This window comes from Alosa sapidissima, chromosome 7 (assembly GCF_018492685.1).
Source record: "Alosa sapidissima isolate fAloSap1 chromosome 7, fAloSap1.pri, whole genome shotgun sequence".
Lineage (NCBI taxonomy): Eukaryota > Metazoa > Chordata > Actinopteri > Clupeiformes > Clupeidae > Alosa > Alosa sapidissima.
The window spans coordinates 36,096,989-36,114,488 of NC_055963.1; the positions used below are offsets into that span (position 1 = coordinate 36,096,989).

At 43.3% G+C, this 17,500-nt stretch overlaps 1 protein-coding gene across 3 annotated transcripts in view; it reads right to left on the minus strand.

The window, feature by feature from the left end:
- The window catches only part of slc16a1b (solute carrier family 16 member 1b), a 48,957-nt gene that overhangs the window by 13,686 nt on the left and 17,771 nt on the right, over nucleotides 1–17,500 (minus strand). For 2 of the 3 annotated variants that reach the window (XM_042096956.1, XM_042096957.1), the window contains one exon: nucleotides 8,934–9,173. In XM_042096956.1, coding sequence (XP_041952890.1) covers nucleotides 8,934–9,150 — 217 coding nt within the window. In that variant the 5' untranslated portion in view covers nucleotides 9,151–9,173. Of the gene's footprint in view, nucleotides 1–8,933; nucleotides 9,182–17,500 lie in introns of all 3 variants that reach the window. The other variant, XM_042096954.1, reaches the window with a different exon arrangement.

Consider the following 17,500-nt stretch of genomic DNA (forward strand, 5'->3'; position numbering starts at 1 on the left):
ACTTAACTGCTTCCATGACGCAGTGAGCCATTACCAAACATATATGATATTACAATAGCGTGAGTTTATATATCTTATACCCTATTTGTCACGGTTACTTATAGATTTGATAGTGTAACGATAAGCGCATGAGACTTTCAGCGGGGCACGGGAACTTAAATTGATCACGGTAGTTTAAGCTTACACTTAAACAGACAAAACATTCTAATATGAAAATGTAGATGCAATTGTTGTAAAATGGTGCAGCTCATTTAAGAAAGCCCCGTGCGCAGGGATGGAAAGAGAGAAAGTGAGAGGGGATGTGTGTTAGAACTTAGATGCGTGTGGAAAAAGTAGACGTGCTGTTGAGACTGGACCGAGTCATATTCAAAATAATGCAAAAAATAAATCCGCAGATAAAACCAATTATCCTCATTCATTGCAACCGCAGCATGCCTGCTTGCCGACGTTCAAACGAAAAAGATATCAAAGCACCTTTTGCGTTTGAATGTAGCAGGATTTTTTTTTTTTAAACAGCTGGACAAATGATTTAGCTAATTGATTATAGCCTGCACACCAGCAATTGTTGAACATTTACCTGTAAAAGACAGTAGCCCAGCCTAACAAACATGCTGCATGTTGTAGGCCTAGAAATTTCACTTAAAATTGCAATCGCAACATGCCTGCTTGCCGACGTTCAAACGACAACGAAAAATATATCAAAGCAACAAGAGGGTTGAGTCTGAATGACACGGAGTTCAGACTCATATTGCTCCTCATAACCATCTATAAAAAAGTGTTTTTTCTTTTCTTTTTGAGCACGTCCGAATCCCAGGACATAACGCACTGGACCCTTATAATAGGCTCGAGATATAATTCCAAAGGGGGCAGATAGGGGCCTACTGCACTTAAAACTTAAAAAGATTGAACGAAGCTTCCCGAAATTTGAAATTGCGATCAGTGACTGGCATCGGGTGAAGCTTTTCGAAGTTGAACAAGCTATTAAAAACTATTTGCGCACCTCAATGTCACAGGAGAGACTGGGCTCTCCGTTCTATGAATTGAAAAAGACGTTAGGCTACCTGCAAACCCTATGATTTCATTGCTGAGTTTGCGGCAAAGCAAGACAATGTTTTTTCAGAGTCAGGATATGGCGAGTCAGTGTCATTTATTTGTCCAATGTTAGCCTACAGACCAGTTTCCATAGTGCACATCTTATCAACAGTTTGAATGTCGTGTGTGTTTCTCCTCATTGACAAATACCGTTCAGCACAATGATTCATGCCCAATTAATTTCCCCTGTTAAAGTGTTCGCCTTTGTTACACTATTTGGTTTCGTGATGTAGCCTATGATAAACACCATATGGCCAAATATGTGACTCAGCTAATGTTATAGGCTATACAATTTCCCCTCTTAAAGACAAGCTGGTGTAGCTTATTAGACTAGGCTACTAAAATGCACCGACGGTAGCCTTGGCTATGTGTAAAGTAAGCTATCGCATGATTTCATGCACGTAAGTTCATGTATCTGTCAAGTTCGCACAGGGCCTCGCACCATCTGTCAAGTTCGCACAGGGCCTCGCATCCCCTTGCGACGGCCCTGCAGCTCCTCCTAAAACAACGAGGAAAAAGTTAAAATACGCGATAAACCCGGGAAAAGTTGACAGGTTTGTTTTGGTCCCGGTGATTATTTGTGAAATTCTGCAAACGACAGCCTTTTCAAGGCATTTCAAGGAAGGTGTCGTAGCATGCAAGCTACCAAATTGACCCAATAGCCTACAGAAGGCATCAATAAATTGTTGGGACTGGGGAGGGTCATGCGCGTTTTTTCTCAATCACTTTGGGGGGTCATAGAAAAATTTCTTGTTGGCGAGGGAGGGTCACGTCTTTTTTGACTAACGCTTCCAAAACTCCTCTGGTAGCCTTAAATAAATAACGAACAGTCCCTAATTGATTATAGCCTGTAGGCCTACACCAGCAATTGTTGAACATTTACCTGTACAGGACATTGACAGTAGCCCAGCCTAACAAGCAGATGTTGCAAAATACATCAAAAGACGCAATTAATCAGAAATAAATAATGTAATCTGCATCGCTTTATTTAACAAACTGCAAGCAACAAGAGGGTTGAGAGTTCGCTGTGAGGCCAAACCCAAGAGCAGAGCCTATCTGTTAGGCACTCGATAGGCTATATGGTAACGAGCTGTGTGCGCCTGGAAAGACAAAAGAAGATGCTTTCTGAATAGCACATCGAAGACGGCTGTGGTCATCCCATACCCTCCCCCCACTTCCTGTAGCCTACCATTATGACTTGTTGCCTTGGGACATTAAGCTTTTTCACGTTAAGCCCCCCTCCCCCACCCCCTTCTTTCACAAGCAGTGGCGGGGCACAAAGTAACACTTTTTGGTAGACAAAGGAGGGTTCTCAGCGCTTCTGTCGTTTAGCGACAATCCGGTGCAACCAGGCCAGGACAGATATTTTAGAGAGAAGGAGAGACGCCGGTGCAGCTCAGATGTCTTCTTAATTTTCTTTATTAATGTTCGTTAGTCAAAAACATCGACACATCGAAACGTTAGTCAAAGTTTAATAATGTTCTGCACCTTTTACTAAAGAATAAAGAAAATTAAGACATCTGAGCTGCACCGGCGTCTCTCCTTCTCTCTAAAACTTTTTGGCTTTGGCTAAATATTTCTAAAATCATTTGAGTTTCACTAGTCACATGTTTTAACAAGGAACACTTGTTATTGAACTAATAACAGACGTGTGTCGAAAATTGACTTTATTTTCCATACGAAGAAATAACCAAGGTCAATCTTGCCAAAAAAGCCCTCAAACCTGAAAACACATGAGGCAAAAGTGCAAAACATCACAAAACTAACTAAACTAACACGCGCATATTTTTGTATTGCAATCATTGTAGCCTACAGTTGTAACAGCGCGAAACAGTCGTTTTACTCCCCGTATGCGCTCATTATAAAGAACATTTAACGTGTCCCAAAAACAGCTATCAACTAATCACCAAACGTCTTATAAACAAGTATTGCCAGGAGCAACACCTTGCAAAAAATGATAATAGGCCTAGGCCTTTATATGGCTCTGCTCCTGCCTAGATTCGAACTCAGAACTGCCTGCAAGTTGCAGACCTGTTCTGGAAATACGCGCATTAACCCACTCGACCGTCAGAAAACGCTATCTGCTTCGAGTAGGCCAATTGGGTAGGACTGTAGCCTACAGTACACTGGTTGCTGTGGCACAGTCTTGAGTGACCGAATTCGTTTTCCTTTGTCATATGAATGCTGTCATTTTGTTAACATTACTGTTAAGAAGATGCTGTAGGCAAAGGCTATATTTAACCTCGTTAGTGTAGTAAAACAAATCATAACTATTCACAAGGTTTCTGGGCAGCATATTGCATGTTGCAGGGGCTGCTAAAAACACAGAGAAACGCACTGAAAACTCGGCCAATCACAGCCCTTGCTGTCGAATGCTCTGTCCGGTTCGACCGTGGAATGCCACAGCGGACTATGCTGCCCCCAAGCGGCTGCAGTTGTACTTACATTTCACCCAGCTGCGTGAATCACCTTGATGGTGAATGAAGTGTCAATTCTTAACTGGGACCCACTGTAGCGGCTTATTCCAGTGACCCTGGTCATGAGGTGAGCGCATGCATGCATGTGTGTGTGTGTGTGTGTGTGTGTGTGTGTGTGTGTGTGTGTGTGTGTGTGTGTGTGTGTGTGTGTGTGTGTGTGTATGAAAGTCACTCAAGAGAAGCCGGGCCACTGTGTGTCTCTGTACCCATCCTCTGGTATCTATCTACCTGTTTACGGCTTCCTTCCACAAGTGCCACACACACACACAACGCGCGCACACACGCACGCACACACGCACGCACACACGCACGCACGCACACGCACGCACACGCACGCACACACACGCACACACACACACGCACTTGCTGAACCAATAAGCCCTAAGAGGTCGTGGGCTCCAGTACATGAAGAGTTGTGGTGGGTTTTACAACGGCATGGAATGCGATTAAGCCAATCATAATTGAACTATCTGTTTTAGAAATGTATTTCTGAAAGATGAATCTAAAAGATCAAAGGCACACACACATCTCACAATCAACTTAATCAGTCCAGCATGTCCTTTCCTTTCTTTACACACCAAGATACAAGTCTGACAAGTCTGTGTGTGTGTGTGTGTGTGTGTGTGTGTGTGTGTGTGTGTGTGTGTGTGTGTGTGTGTGTGTGTGTGTGTGTGTGTGTGTAAATGAGAGAATCATTTCAGAATATCCTCTCTGTAATGAGTGATGTAGACATACTGGGATAATGTAATACTTGTCAAACGTGATTAAATGTTATATGTGCATGAGTGAGTGAGTGAGTGAGTGCATCTGTGTGTGTGTGTGTGTGTGTGCGCGTGTATAATGAGTGATGACCACACTGTGGAATGAGTAAAAATTAATATCAAACACACTTCCACAGTTTGTTTACGAACAGGGCGGGGCTTATCTGAAGGAGACCTGGGAGAAGGATCCGGAACAAAGTCCATAGGCCAGCAAATTACACACACACACACACACACACACACACACACACACACACACCCTCTTCTTCCACCTCCTTCCTTTCTTAGTCAGGTGTGAGGTCTTACGGGAGGGCTACACCAGGCACGTCACTGAAGCGTTCCGTTGGCAGAGCGAGAGTAAAGATGGCTTTAGAAGACTGATCTCATTTTTCCAACATACACAGCACTCTCAAGCCTACACACACACACACACACACACTCCAATATACACAGCACTCTCAAGCCTACACACACACACACACACACACACACTCCAATATACACAGCACTCTCAAGCCTACACACACACACACTCCAATATACACAGCACTCTCAAGCCTACACACACACACACACACACACACACACTCCAATATACACAGCACTCTCAAGCCTACACACACACACACACACACACACTCCAATATACACAGCACTCTCAAGCCTACACACACACACACACTCCAATATACACAGCACTCTCAAGCCTACACACACACACACACACACACTCCAATATACACAGCACTCTCAAGCCTACACACACACACACACACACACTCCAATATACACAGCACTCTCAAGCCTACACACATACACACACACACTCCAATATACACAGCACTCTCAAGCCTACACACACACACTCCAATATACACAGCACTCTCAAGCCTACACACACACACTCCAAATGCGCAGCCACATTTACTATTCCAGTCAGCAGGATAGACAGAGACAAAGAGAGAGAGAGAGAGAAAATGACAGAGAGGGCAGAAGAAAAGGAGAAAAGAGGGATCACCCCCCCCCCCCGCCCCTGGACTCTTGCTGCCGGGAAACCAAAGGGTTCTGTTCGTGGAGCGTAAAAATAGTTTTAGAACACTTGTCTAATTTTTCCGCATGTGAGCACCACTGACATTTCTAGCGTAGCCAGTCCCACTGATTCTAGTGGAGGCTAACTACTGCAGCCTACACTCCGCTAACGAGCGCTTCAGTAACATGTGGCCAGGCTGGTAAACTCCGCTAACGAGCGCTTCAGCGTGTGGCCCAGCCCTATCTTTCTCTTCCCCCCCCCCCCCCCCCATCTCTATTTCTCTCTCTCTTCCTCTCTATCTCTCTCCTCTCTTCCTCTCCTCCCCCATCTCTATCTCTCTCTTCCTCTCCTCCCCCATCTCTATCTCTCTCTTGCTCTCTCCTGCATGATATGTATGTCCTGATATTACATTAATGCAGAAAAAGGAATAAATGCCATCATTTCTCTCCAAGTCAGTCTCCCCCTCCCCCTTCTCCAACCCTGCCTCACTCTGTTTTGCTCTTTCCCTATCATTGCCCCCCCCTTCTCTCCCTCTCTGATTTAAATATTAAAAATAAAAATATTGGTAAAAAATAATACAAATGTATACTAATTAGGCAAAATAATACAGTGAAATGTAGGAAGGAAAATAACTCACTTCCTCAATCTTAGACACTTTGTCAGGAATTCTATTGCTATTGTCGCACAATTGTGCCCATTTGTGTACAAATACGGGAGCTTGTCTTCATTGGGTAGCAATCTTGTCAATGTGGTCAAAGAATTTTCTCCTAACCAGGGTGTAATTTTTACACTTTGTGAGGAAGTGTAACTCATCTTCTACTACTCCTTCATTACATTGTAGACACAGCCTTTCATCTCATGGTTTCTATGTCTGCCTCTCTCTCTCTCAATTCAATTCAATTATGCTTTATTGGCACGACAAACCATATGATGCATTGCCAAAGCGTTCACAGGAATAATAATAATTAAAGAAAATACAAAATGATATAAACATGTACAAACATTGTTACACTTCGGCGCACACACACACACACACACACACACACACACACACACACACACACACACACACACACACACACACACACACACACACACACACACACACACACACACACACACACACACACACACACACACACACACACACACGAAAACCAAGACAGGACAAAACAAAACAAGCAGGAGACATGGTGTAACAGACTGGGGCTGGGGAGCAGTGTTATGTTGAAGGGTGGAGGTAGTGGGGTGATTATCTTAAGTAATGCCTTCTCTCAGGTTATGGAGTGAGGACACATAACTGGCTGCCAGTATGCATGTGCTGGTGTCCTCACCCAAAACTACAGCAAGTTTTTTCTGTTCCTCCAGTTTTGTGAAGTTGGGAATGATGTTGTTCAAAATGGTGAAATATTTGTCTCTTTGGGACCGATATTTGTCACAGTGTAGCAGAAAGTGCACCTCTGACTCCACCTCCCCTGTCATACAGTGACCACATGTCCTTTGCTCTTTGGGCAGCCATGACTTCTTGTGCCTGCCTTTCTCTATGGCTAGACTGTGGTCACTCAGCCTGTACTTGGTGAGGATCTGTCTCTGCTTCGTATCTCTGACAGTGTGGAGATACTCTGCCAATTGATAGTCTTTTCGTATGCCAATGTAACATTCAAGTTTGTGTTGTAATTTTGTTTCTTTCTTCCAGTGTTCCAAATAAGAATTCTTGTTGTTCTTGTTAATTTGGTTGATTCTGATTGGTGGTTGGGAAGCAGTGCTGGTCTGGACAATTTGTGGGTTAGGGGTTAGTTAAATCCGAGACCAACTGACATAGGGGACTGGTCTTAGGGCTGAGCTCTTGGGATTTAAGTGCTTTAAAATGTAGTGAATTTTGAGGGCTTAATTTTAGATGAATCCAGAATTTTAGTGATCGTTTTTGGATATTAATCAATAGTGGAAATCGGCCTAATTCTGCCCTGCTAGCATTTGTGGGTACTTTTCTTTGGATATGTAACAAATTTCTACAGAATTCAGCATGCAGGGCTTCTATCGGGTGTTTGTCCCATCTAGAGTAGTCGTGCTTACTGAGTGGACCCCATATTTCACCTCCATAAAGTGCAATTGGCAAAATGACTGTCAAATATTTTGGACCAGATTTTAATTGGTATATCTATTTGATGAAAATTTCTTTTTATTTTCTCTCTCTCTCTCTCTCTCTCTCTCTCTCTCTCTCTCTCTCAAAACTGAGATCGCACAAGCAGAGACAATTTCTGTCAATCAATAGTCTACATCAGCAAGTGTCAAACTGATGCATAAACACACACAGACAAACACACACACACACCTGTCAGATATACACTGGACTCTGAACATAAACCGGAGACCACACAGGTGGGCTGTATGTGTGAACACAAATTATTTGACCTCAAAATCACCTGACTACCAGCCCCCTAGTACACACACACACACTACCCTAGTACTAAATCCCCCGGGTCTTAGACTACCAGCCCCCTAGTGCTAAAGTACTAAATGACCCGGGTTAGATATTGCTTTCATGAGAAAAAAAAAAAATCCCTAGCAGCTTTCAGCCATTCCTTTGAGAACTACTACTGCACTGGTAGACACAGGCTACTTTGGCGTGGGCCTTGGCTAAATTATGCATCAATTAGGCTAATGATGGCAAGAAGAATAATCACGTTATATTCAATTCTGACTCAACAGAGTCCTCACAGGGGATTACCAAGTCTCTAGTTTAAAGGCAGTCGTTGGAATCCACTTCCGCAGTTCTGTAGGTTGTGGATTCGCTCGCAGACGCACACAGGCATTGAGCTCAGTCTGCCAACTCTGTTGTTGACAGCACATTAACTAGTAGCCAACCATGTGTACCTGGATCACGATTTCTTTTTTTTTCTCCATTTTCTAACGCTCCGTAATTTCACGACACCTTTAATGATTATCAGGCGAGTGACAGAAGCGCTGTATGCTCCGTTGGTCAGTGAGCTCAGAGCGGACAACGGAAATGATGACCATCATCTAAAATGATTTCCCGACTTTTTCTCCTGAGGAAATCTTCCTCACAGCTGCGACACGCCGGAATACTTAAAGCCCTTTATTAATTGAACCTATATTGTACACGCACGCACACCACCCACCCCCCCACCACCCATATCTGAAAGGGGCTACAGACAGACAGACAGACAGACAGACAGACAGACAGACAGACAGACAGACACACACATACACTAGGGGAATCCATAACCTCATGTCATCCTGTTTGCTTACTAAGGAGGACTCTGCAAGGTTTATTTGTTGAAACGGACTGTGCAGGGTTCCTGTTCCTCTGTGTGTGTGTGTGTGTGTGTGTGTGTGTGTGTGTGTGTACAGTAGTGCTGTTTCATGAAAAACACCAGCTGCACCCAGCATGCAAGTCATGACCCACAGAACACACACACAGGCGCACACACAAACATACAGGCACACACACACATGCTCTCTCTTGCTTTCACTCTTACACACTCTCGATCTCTCTCACCGTCTCCCTCACACACCACACACACACACACACACACACACACACACACTCACCTCCACCGTACATGACGGCCAGTGTGATGGAGGAGATCCAGGACACCTGTGAGCTGGTGGCGTCGAAGATGATCTCGATCTCCTTGAAGAAGACGGTGATGGACTTGGCGAAGGCGTAGGAGAAGCCGATGGAGATGAAGGCGCCCACCACCACCATCCAGCCCCACCCCCCCTCAGGGGGCGTGTAGCCCACCGGACCACCCGTCGCTGGAGCCATCGCTCAATCTCACACACACACACCTGGAGGACTGGAGGAGAGGGAGGGGCAGGAGAGAGGGGGAGAGATGACCATTAGTGACCATTAGGAAAACATTAGGCAAGCCAGTGGATGGCCTCAGCCTCAGTGTGTGTATAGACGTATGTGTGTGTGTGCGCGTGTGTTTGGTTTACACACACACACACACACACACACACTTATGCTGTGTGCTGTAGACGGACAGGCCTCTGGTCTACAGTAAAACAGTGAAACACACACTTTTAACCCAGCTACTCTGCCTCCAGCGCCATGCAGCCCCACACAGACAGTGTGAGTGAGTGTGTGTGAGGGCTCCATCTTGCACACCAGCGTAATTGACTTTGTATACTCGTGCTTTTGTCTTTCCTATTTTGCAGTCAGCACATATTGGAATTTTCCCTCCACAGCTACATGTGCGCCGTGTACCGGGCGTGTACCGGCGCAAACGGTCCCTGTTGATATTTTGCAGTTTCAGAAAACAATTCCACCACAGACCAGGAACCTCCTGGTCTAAAGTCAGTGGCGCAAATTCAGATGATATTTTAAGGGCGCATGCATGGCCACAGGCCTGCAGAAATGAATGCTATGCACACCGATCTACAGACACCCTGTGCACAGATGGAAACATTCAAAGCCTTGATAATATTTGTCCGTTTCCCGGTTTTGTTCGTGCATTGGTCAACTAAAAATTTAGTAGCCTATATAGTACATCTACATGCAACAACAACAACGCCTCATTACGACCTATTCATTTGGACAACTTTATTCAGCCCTATAAAGGCTAAAGTTACCTTTAGTTTTGTTCTAATTTACCGTTGTGTATGGCTTTAAACATTGTGTGCGCTTTAACATCAGCCTATAAGCATTATTCCAGCTGTGCTAAGGTTTTGACAAGCACCACAATTTTGCCTACCTTGTTGTAGCCCATCTGAAATAACTCCAAACTTTGCTATGTTCCCTCCATCCTTTCGTTGTTTTCAAAAAACGTTTTATATCCATGATGGCCTTGAAGTCTTGAGTTTGTGAATTCGCTTAAATCAGCTTATTATGCACTGTTAACCAGCAACCATAGACAGTAAAAGAAAGCAGCAAGTAGCCTTGGCTACAATTTCTGTAGTTGCTGCGTCCATTCATTGTTATTCTCTCTCCTGCTCAAACAAAAGTTGTGCGTGCATTAAGTTGATGATAACGTGTTTTCAAACTCTACTTTACATAAAATAAATATTGTAAATAGCCTACTGTCATGCAGTTAATGGGATACTGTGCATTAATGGGATACTGAGTTGGAAAGTTAGGTCAACTTGGAAACTGTTTCTCGTTGTTGAGTTGCCTGTTGGTAAGGTACAGCCATAGCTTACACCTGCAGGAGCGCTTGCTTGGGCGCCTGTGTTGCGCAATGCACTTTGCTTCTCTCATATATACTACGCAGTTCCCATTTCTCCAAACCATACATAATTACAAGGACAAGTATTGCTACACGAGAGAAATCAGTGTGGTGTCCGATGTGAAAAAAACAGGTATAAATCTAGCGAACACATTTGTTGATGACATAAATTAGGAAATATTAGAGGACTTAATAAGACGTGATGTTGAACTGCATGCCGATGCCATTTAACCCAAATGCCCCAGCAGCAGCACGGGAGAGGAAGTCAAGTCAAGTCAAGTCAACTTTATTTCTATAGCACATTTAAAAACAACTGAGTTGAACCAAAGTGCTTACAAACAAACATAAAACAATGACAATGGTACAACAACAATATAACATCGGGGGAAAATAAATAAATAATTGAAATAATAAACAATTGGTCAAAAATAAAATAAAGAAAAGAGTGTGTGTGTGTGTGTGTGTGGGTGGGGGGGGGGGGTATTAAGGTAGATTAAAAGCTTGGGAGAAAATGAAAGTCTTTAAGTTAGACTTAAAGCAGTCAATGGTTGGAGAGGACTTAATATGTACAGGTACACTATTCCAGAGTTGGGGGGCAACAACAGAGAAGGCTCTATCACCCTTAGTCTTAAGGCGTGTTTTGGGGATATAGAGAAGATTCTGAGATGAAGACCTAAGTGATCTTGGAGTGCTGTAAGGAATTAGTAGGTCACCTATGTAACTAGGTGCCAAACCACTGAGGGTAACCACTGAAGACAAAAAGTAAAATGTTAAACTTAACTCTGTGCTCCACAGGTAACCAGTGCAGCTTAGCCAACACAGGAGTTATATGTTTACGTTTCTTAGAGCCACTTAATAATCTAGCTGCTGCATTTTGAACTAGCTGAAGTCTGTTGAGAGTGGAGTGGGTCAGGCCTGCATATAATGAATTACAATAATCTAGTCTAGATGTTATGAAAGCATGTATAAGAGTTTCAAGATCGGAGAAGGACAAAAAGGGCTTCAGTTTTGCAATGGTTCTTAACTGGAAAAAGCTGCCTTTGACCACACTATTTATTTGCTTATTAAAATTTAAAAAGAGGAGTCAAAGAAAACCCCAAGATTCTTTACTTCACTGTGGCAGTTTGCAGAGAGAGGTCCTAGTGCATTTTTCAAGATAGAAACATCACTTGGAGGGCCAAAAATAATTATATCAGTTTTACTTTCGTTCAGTTGAAGAAAATTTCTTGCCATCCAGCATTTGATGTCACCGAGACAGTTAAAAATATTCTCCAAAGAACAAATGCCATTAGTGTTAACAGGCAGGTAAAACTGAGTCATCTGCATAGCAGTGATACTGAATGTTATACTTTTTAAAAATTGAGCCAAGGGGTAGCATATAAAGAGAGAATAAAAGAGGGCCCAAAATGGAACCCTGAGGAACACCACACTTTATAAGGGCAGAGGAAGAGGAGAAATTGCCTAAACTAACTGAAAATGATCCACCACTAAGATAAGAAGAGAACCATTGCAGAACAGAACCCTGGAGACCAACTTCATCCTCCAAGCGTTTTAATAGGATGTTATGGTCAATGGTGTCAAATGCTGCACTCAGATAGAGAAGCACCAAGAGGGCGCAAGATCCAGAATCAACTGCTAAGAGAATGTCGTTTTGGACTTTAAGCAAGGCCGATTCAGTGCTGTGCAGAGATCTAAAACCTGATTGGAATTTATCACATATATTGAACTCACTCCGATAAGAAGAAACCTGAGAGAGCACAACCTTTTCTAGTATCTTTGACAGAAAAGGTCATTTAGAAATAGGCCTATAATTCTTCAGGTCACTGGGCTCAAGGTTAGGTTTCTTAAGTAAAGGTTGCACAATTGCACGTTTAAAACCTGAGGGGACCACTCCATTGGTTAGTGAGTGATTAATTATGGCCAATACAAGAGGGCAAATGATGGTAAAAACTTCTTTAAAAAGGTGTGCAGGTAAAACATAAGTGGCAGGATGTAGATTTCATATGGGAGACAACCTCAGAAAGCTGGGAGGAAGATATAGCCTGAAACTGTTGGAGGCAGCTAGGTGAAAGTTCTATCACTGAGGGATCCGAATCTGGAGGTGAGATTTGAGATTTTATTTTGTCAATTTTATCGATGAAGAAGTTGAGGAACTTCTCACGGATTTCTGTTGAAGGGGCAAGAGTAGATGACGCAGAGGCAGGATTTATAATAGAGTTAATGGTATTAAATAAAACTTTTGGCCTATGAGCATTATTGTTGATAATGAGCATAATACTCAACCTTTGCTGCCTTAACAGAGTTTTGGTAGGTCTTTAGAGAATCTCTGAAAAGGTCATAGAAGACCTGAAGCTTCTCTTTTTTCCATTTGCGCTCTGCTTTCCTGCAAGATTTTCTGACAGAACGGGTCGTGGCATTTAACCATGGAGTGGTGATAGTTTTGACACGCTTTTGTTTTAGTGGGGCAACACAGTCTAAGGTCTCAAGACAGGATGCATTAAAGGAGAATTCCGGTGTGATATTGACCTAAAGTGTATTGAAACATGATACCGAGTGTGAACGTATGTCTCATAGCCCATCTCGACTTGTCCCCTGCACTCCAAAATCTGGCGCTAGTTAGCCGATGCTACCAACAACTTTTTCAGTAGTGGTGCTTCGGCATCGGGCTAGCCATGCAAATAAATCACTGTTTTACACCCATTTACGAGGCTCAATGTATCTCCACACTTCATTGGTAGACTTCCTAGGGCCCTGACATTTAAAACGAGACATTGAGAACTTTGAAAAAGCACTGGTAGTTTACTTACAAGACGATTTATACAGACAGTATCTTCACGAAGTGTAACGTTTGCAGCCATCTTGAATTTAGTCACGATAAGTCGAGCAACGAGTAAGAATGAACAGGTATGATAAGGGATCAGATTCCAAAAATAATTCAGTGGAAATGCATGGATTCCAGTTTCTTCCAGTAGCAGCAACTGGAATCCATGCATTTCCACTGAATTATTTTTGGAATCTGATCCCTTATCATAGCTGTTCATTCTTACTCGTTGCTCGACTTATCGTGACTAAATTCAAGATGGCTGCAAACGCTAAACTTCGTGAAGATACTGTCTGTATAAATCGTCTTGTAAGTAAACTACCAGTGCTTTTTCAAAGTTCTCAATGTCTCGTTTTAAATGTCAGGGCCCTCGGAAGTCTACCAATGAAGTGTGGAGATACATTGAGCCTCGTAAATGGGTGTAAAACAGTGATTTATTTGCATGGCTAGCCCGATGCCGAAGCACCACTATTGAAAAAGATGTTGGTAGCATCGGCTAACTAGCGCCAGATTTTGGAGTGCAGGGGACAAGCCGAGATGGGCTATGAGACATACGTTCACACTCGGTATCATGTTTCGATACACTTTAGGTCAATATCACACCGGAATTCTCCTTTAAAGAGAGTGACTAATTTTTCAATGTCAGAGCAGGTGGAAATAGCAACAGAGATAGTAGGTGAGTGAGAGAGGATGAAAGTATTAGAGAATGTTGTGGCTGTGGTGGAATTAATAGAACGGGCAAAGGAATAGGACTTAGGGGGAGATACAGGGGGACAAAACAAAATAGATTCAAATAAAATCAAAAAATGATCAGAGACCCCAACATCCATAATTTCTAAGTTGGAAACATTGAAACCATAAGACAATACTAGGTCTAATGTGTGGCCTTTCTGATGTGTCGGGGCCATAACAGATTGCACAAGATTGAAAGAGTCCACAAGGCATAAAAAGTCCTTAACCAAAGGTTTTGATGGGCAACAGATGTGAATGTTAAAATCCCCTAAAATCATGAAATTGTCAGAGCGAGAGGCCATAAAAGATAGATCAGCAAATTCTTGAATGAAATTACAATTAGGCTTAATTTTTGGTGGTCGGTAAACTAATGCACAGAGGAGGGTGGCATTTATCTTTACAAGCTGTACCTCAAAAGTGGAGAACATATCAATTTGTACAATTCTACATTTAAAGTTGTTATTATAAACAGTGACCAGACCACCTCCACGACCAGTAGCCCTAGGGGAATTCATGAAGCTGCAGTGAGGAGGGCAGAGTTCACCAAGTGGAATGACGTCATTTCCACTGAGGCAAGACTCCGTTATAAACAAAAAGTCCAGGTGATGAGACGTGAAGCGGTCGTTTAAAATGAAAGTCTTGTTACAGACCTGTACAGTCTGACATGGTGATGTGACATTCTCAGCAGCTCCATCGAAGTTGTCCAAGATGTGAGAGACAGATTCTCGCTGCGTTGTTGGTCGCTGTAGATTCTCCACTGACACTGTTGGGAGCGAGTTGATTGCGGGAGCGGACTGCTCTGGAAAACCGCGTTGATTAGGCAAGAAATCCCATGGAGATGATGGAGGGATGCTTTCTTCTGTCACACGGATGATAGAGCGACGTGCGCCTCTGTGCAAGTAGCGTTTCCGCCGGAGGATCCCCGCTGCCCGGCAGAGGTGGAGCACCTTGATGTTGATGGTGTCGGTGGAGGTGAACTGTCGAAGTTCAAGGGGTGTGTACTGAAAGCCCCCCATAGCCAAAACACAAACTCCGACACGGCTTGATGCATCAGCCAGTCCAAAGTGTGCAATTTAATCACCTAGCTAGCACGAAGCCTCAATCTCCGGCTGGTCAGTCAACCGACTAAACCAGCAGCTGGACAGTCAACCGACTATATGAACCCAGCGTATTCAGGATAGAAAAGGAGAGAGACACTAGCAAGCTCGAATCCAGCACAGCTTCCACCACACAAGCAGACAGCAAGTCCAATAGCAGTGAAGGCCTTGCTGATGGCAATCGGCAGTGGGAAAAAAAAAAAAATGCTGATCACCAGGCGAAAAAACAGCGCAGGTAGAACTCGGACTAGAGGCAGACTTCATAAAACGCAATAAAAGTGTGGAAAAACAAAATAAACAGTTTAAATAAAAAAGGCTATCTATAACTGTACAGCTAAATTAACAAATCTACAATAACTGAAGAAAAATAATCAGGAATAAAATAGTAAAATATTAAAAAATCCGAATAAAAACAGGTCAGACGGAGCGGCTTGCAGCCAGCGTCCCCGTTGCTAAGCGACCTCGAGAGGAGAGCTTATCTGACAGATCTGCATTGTCTATAGTGAGGTAATGTTAGATTACATTGCAAAAATATCACCATGCATTCATAACCTCGTGATTCAGTGAGAGTGATCCCAAAACATCGGAAAGTGACATTTCTGTATTACATTTTGTCAAGAGGAAAAATCATAGCAAACTGTTCCCAACTGACTATAGCGCTGTGAACCGTTCCTGGCTGCACCTGGCAAATCCACCATCATAATAGCTTAATAGGGAATGTGAGATGACGCTCTGAGAGGACGCTCTGATTGGTTTATTGCACGTTACGCCCAAACCACACCCATGAATAATGTAGCTACTACAGACCACCCCATTTTAGATTTGCGTCGGGCGCAATAGTCATTATCCCGCCGGTAAAATAGAAACAGCGCCCAAGATCCGCCCACAAAGCGATTTGCGCTAAAGTGCAAGATAGAGCCCCGAGTGTGTGCGTGAGTGTGTGTAACATTAACATTTTAATTTAGCGTACTCACTTAAAGCAACACCAAAGAGTTTTTTGTACCTTAAAATAATGTTTCCCAAATCGTTTCAGTGGTTCATCAACTCGTAACAGGGTGAACGGCAATTCTGCATTCGCTTCGCGGCCCTCTATCGGCTATAACTGCACTATGTAAGTTTGCCAGATCGGGTAGCGGATCTGTAGTTCGATGGAATGAGACATAAGAAACTACAAATTTGACTTGCATCTGATGTCGCAATACATCGTACTTTTATAAGGCATGCAAAATATTCTACCTTGTCTGTGGACATCGTTATTTACAAAGCCGGTGCTGGATAAACAAATAGCGTGCGTGCGACAGAGGGAAAGTTCTTTGGTGTTGCTTTAACATGCTTTTATCCAAAATGACTTACAGAATGAGGAATCACAGTCAAGCTGCAGTATAGAGGAGACCTTAGCTAGGAATCACTACTGCATCTGTGCTATTAGTAGAGGAGGAGAGTGTAGACAAAAAGTAGGTCAAAGTGTGCTAGGAGGAGGAAGTGGAGGAGGGTCGAGAGGGAAGTGTATGGTAAGTGTGTGTTAGGTAGAGAGGGAAGTGTATGGTAAGTGTGTGTTAGGTAGAGAGGGTGGTGCATGGTAAGTGTGTGTTAGGTGTGTGTTTGTATGTTAGGTGTGCATGGTAAGTGCACTCTTTAGGTGGATATGGTCTATAAATGCAGCAAGTTGTAAACAGCAAGTTTGTGCGTGTTTGTGTGTGTTTCAATGGTTCATTAGTACACATTCTCGGGTGACTGGTTAACTCATTCTGTTATCACAACAAGCAACTACAGACTTTGAGACGTGTGTGAGTGTGTGTGTGAGTTTGCACTCTTTTGCTGTCTCTATCTCTTTATCATGTTTTGTTCTCTCTCTCTCTCTCTCTAATGAGAGAAGTTGAACTATAACACCAGAGGTCAAACACCATTTCTAAGGTTGCAATCATTTGGGCTCCATATTCAAAGAAACAGATAACAAAATAACAACAATACAACACACACGCACACCAAAGTGGCACTAGGCACAGACCACTGTTTCTTCTGTTTCTATAGCACCAGCCTAAACTTCTATACTTTGTTCCCCTCAATCAATGATATATGTCAGGCACACACACACACCAGACTCATCCATCACCCTAAATAAACTCTAAATGAAAAAGGCTGACCTCCCCAAGACGGTACAGTAAGGTATTTTCCCAGGATGCACCACTACAGGAGTGATGACTTGTGGGATAGTAGAGTAGGGTTTGGGGGTCTTCAGACAGAACTCGCACCCAGACCCCAGACAGCGGCAACATACATCAGGGTGTAGAGTGTGTG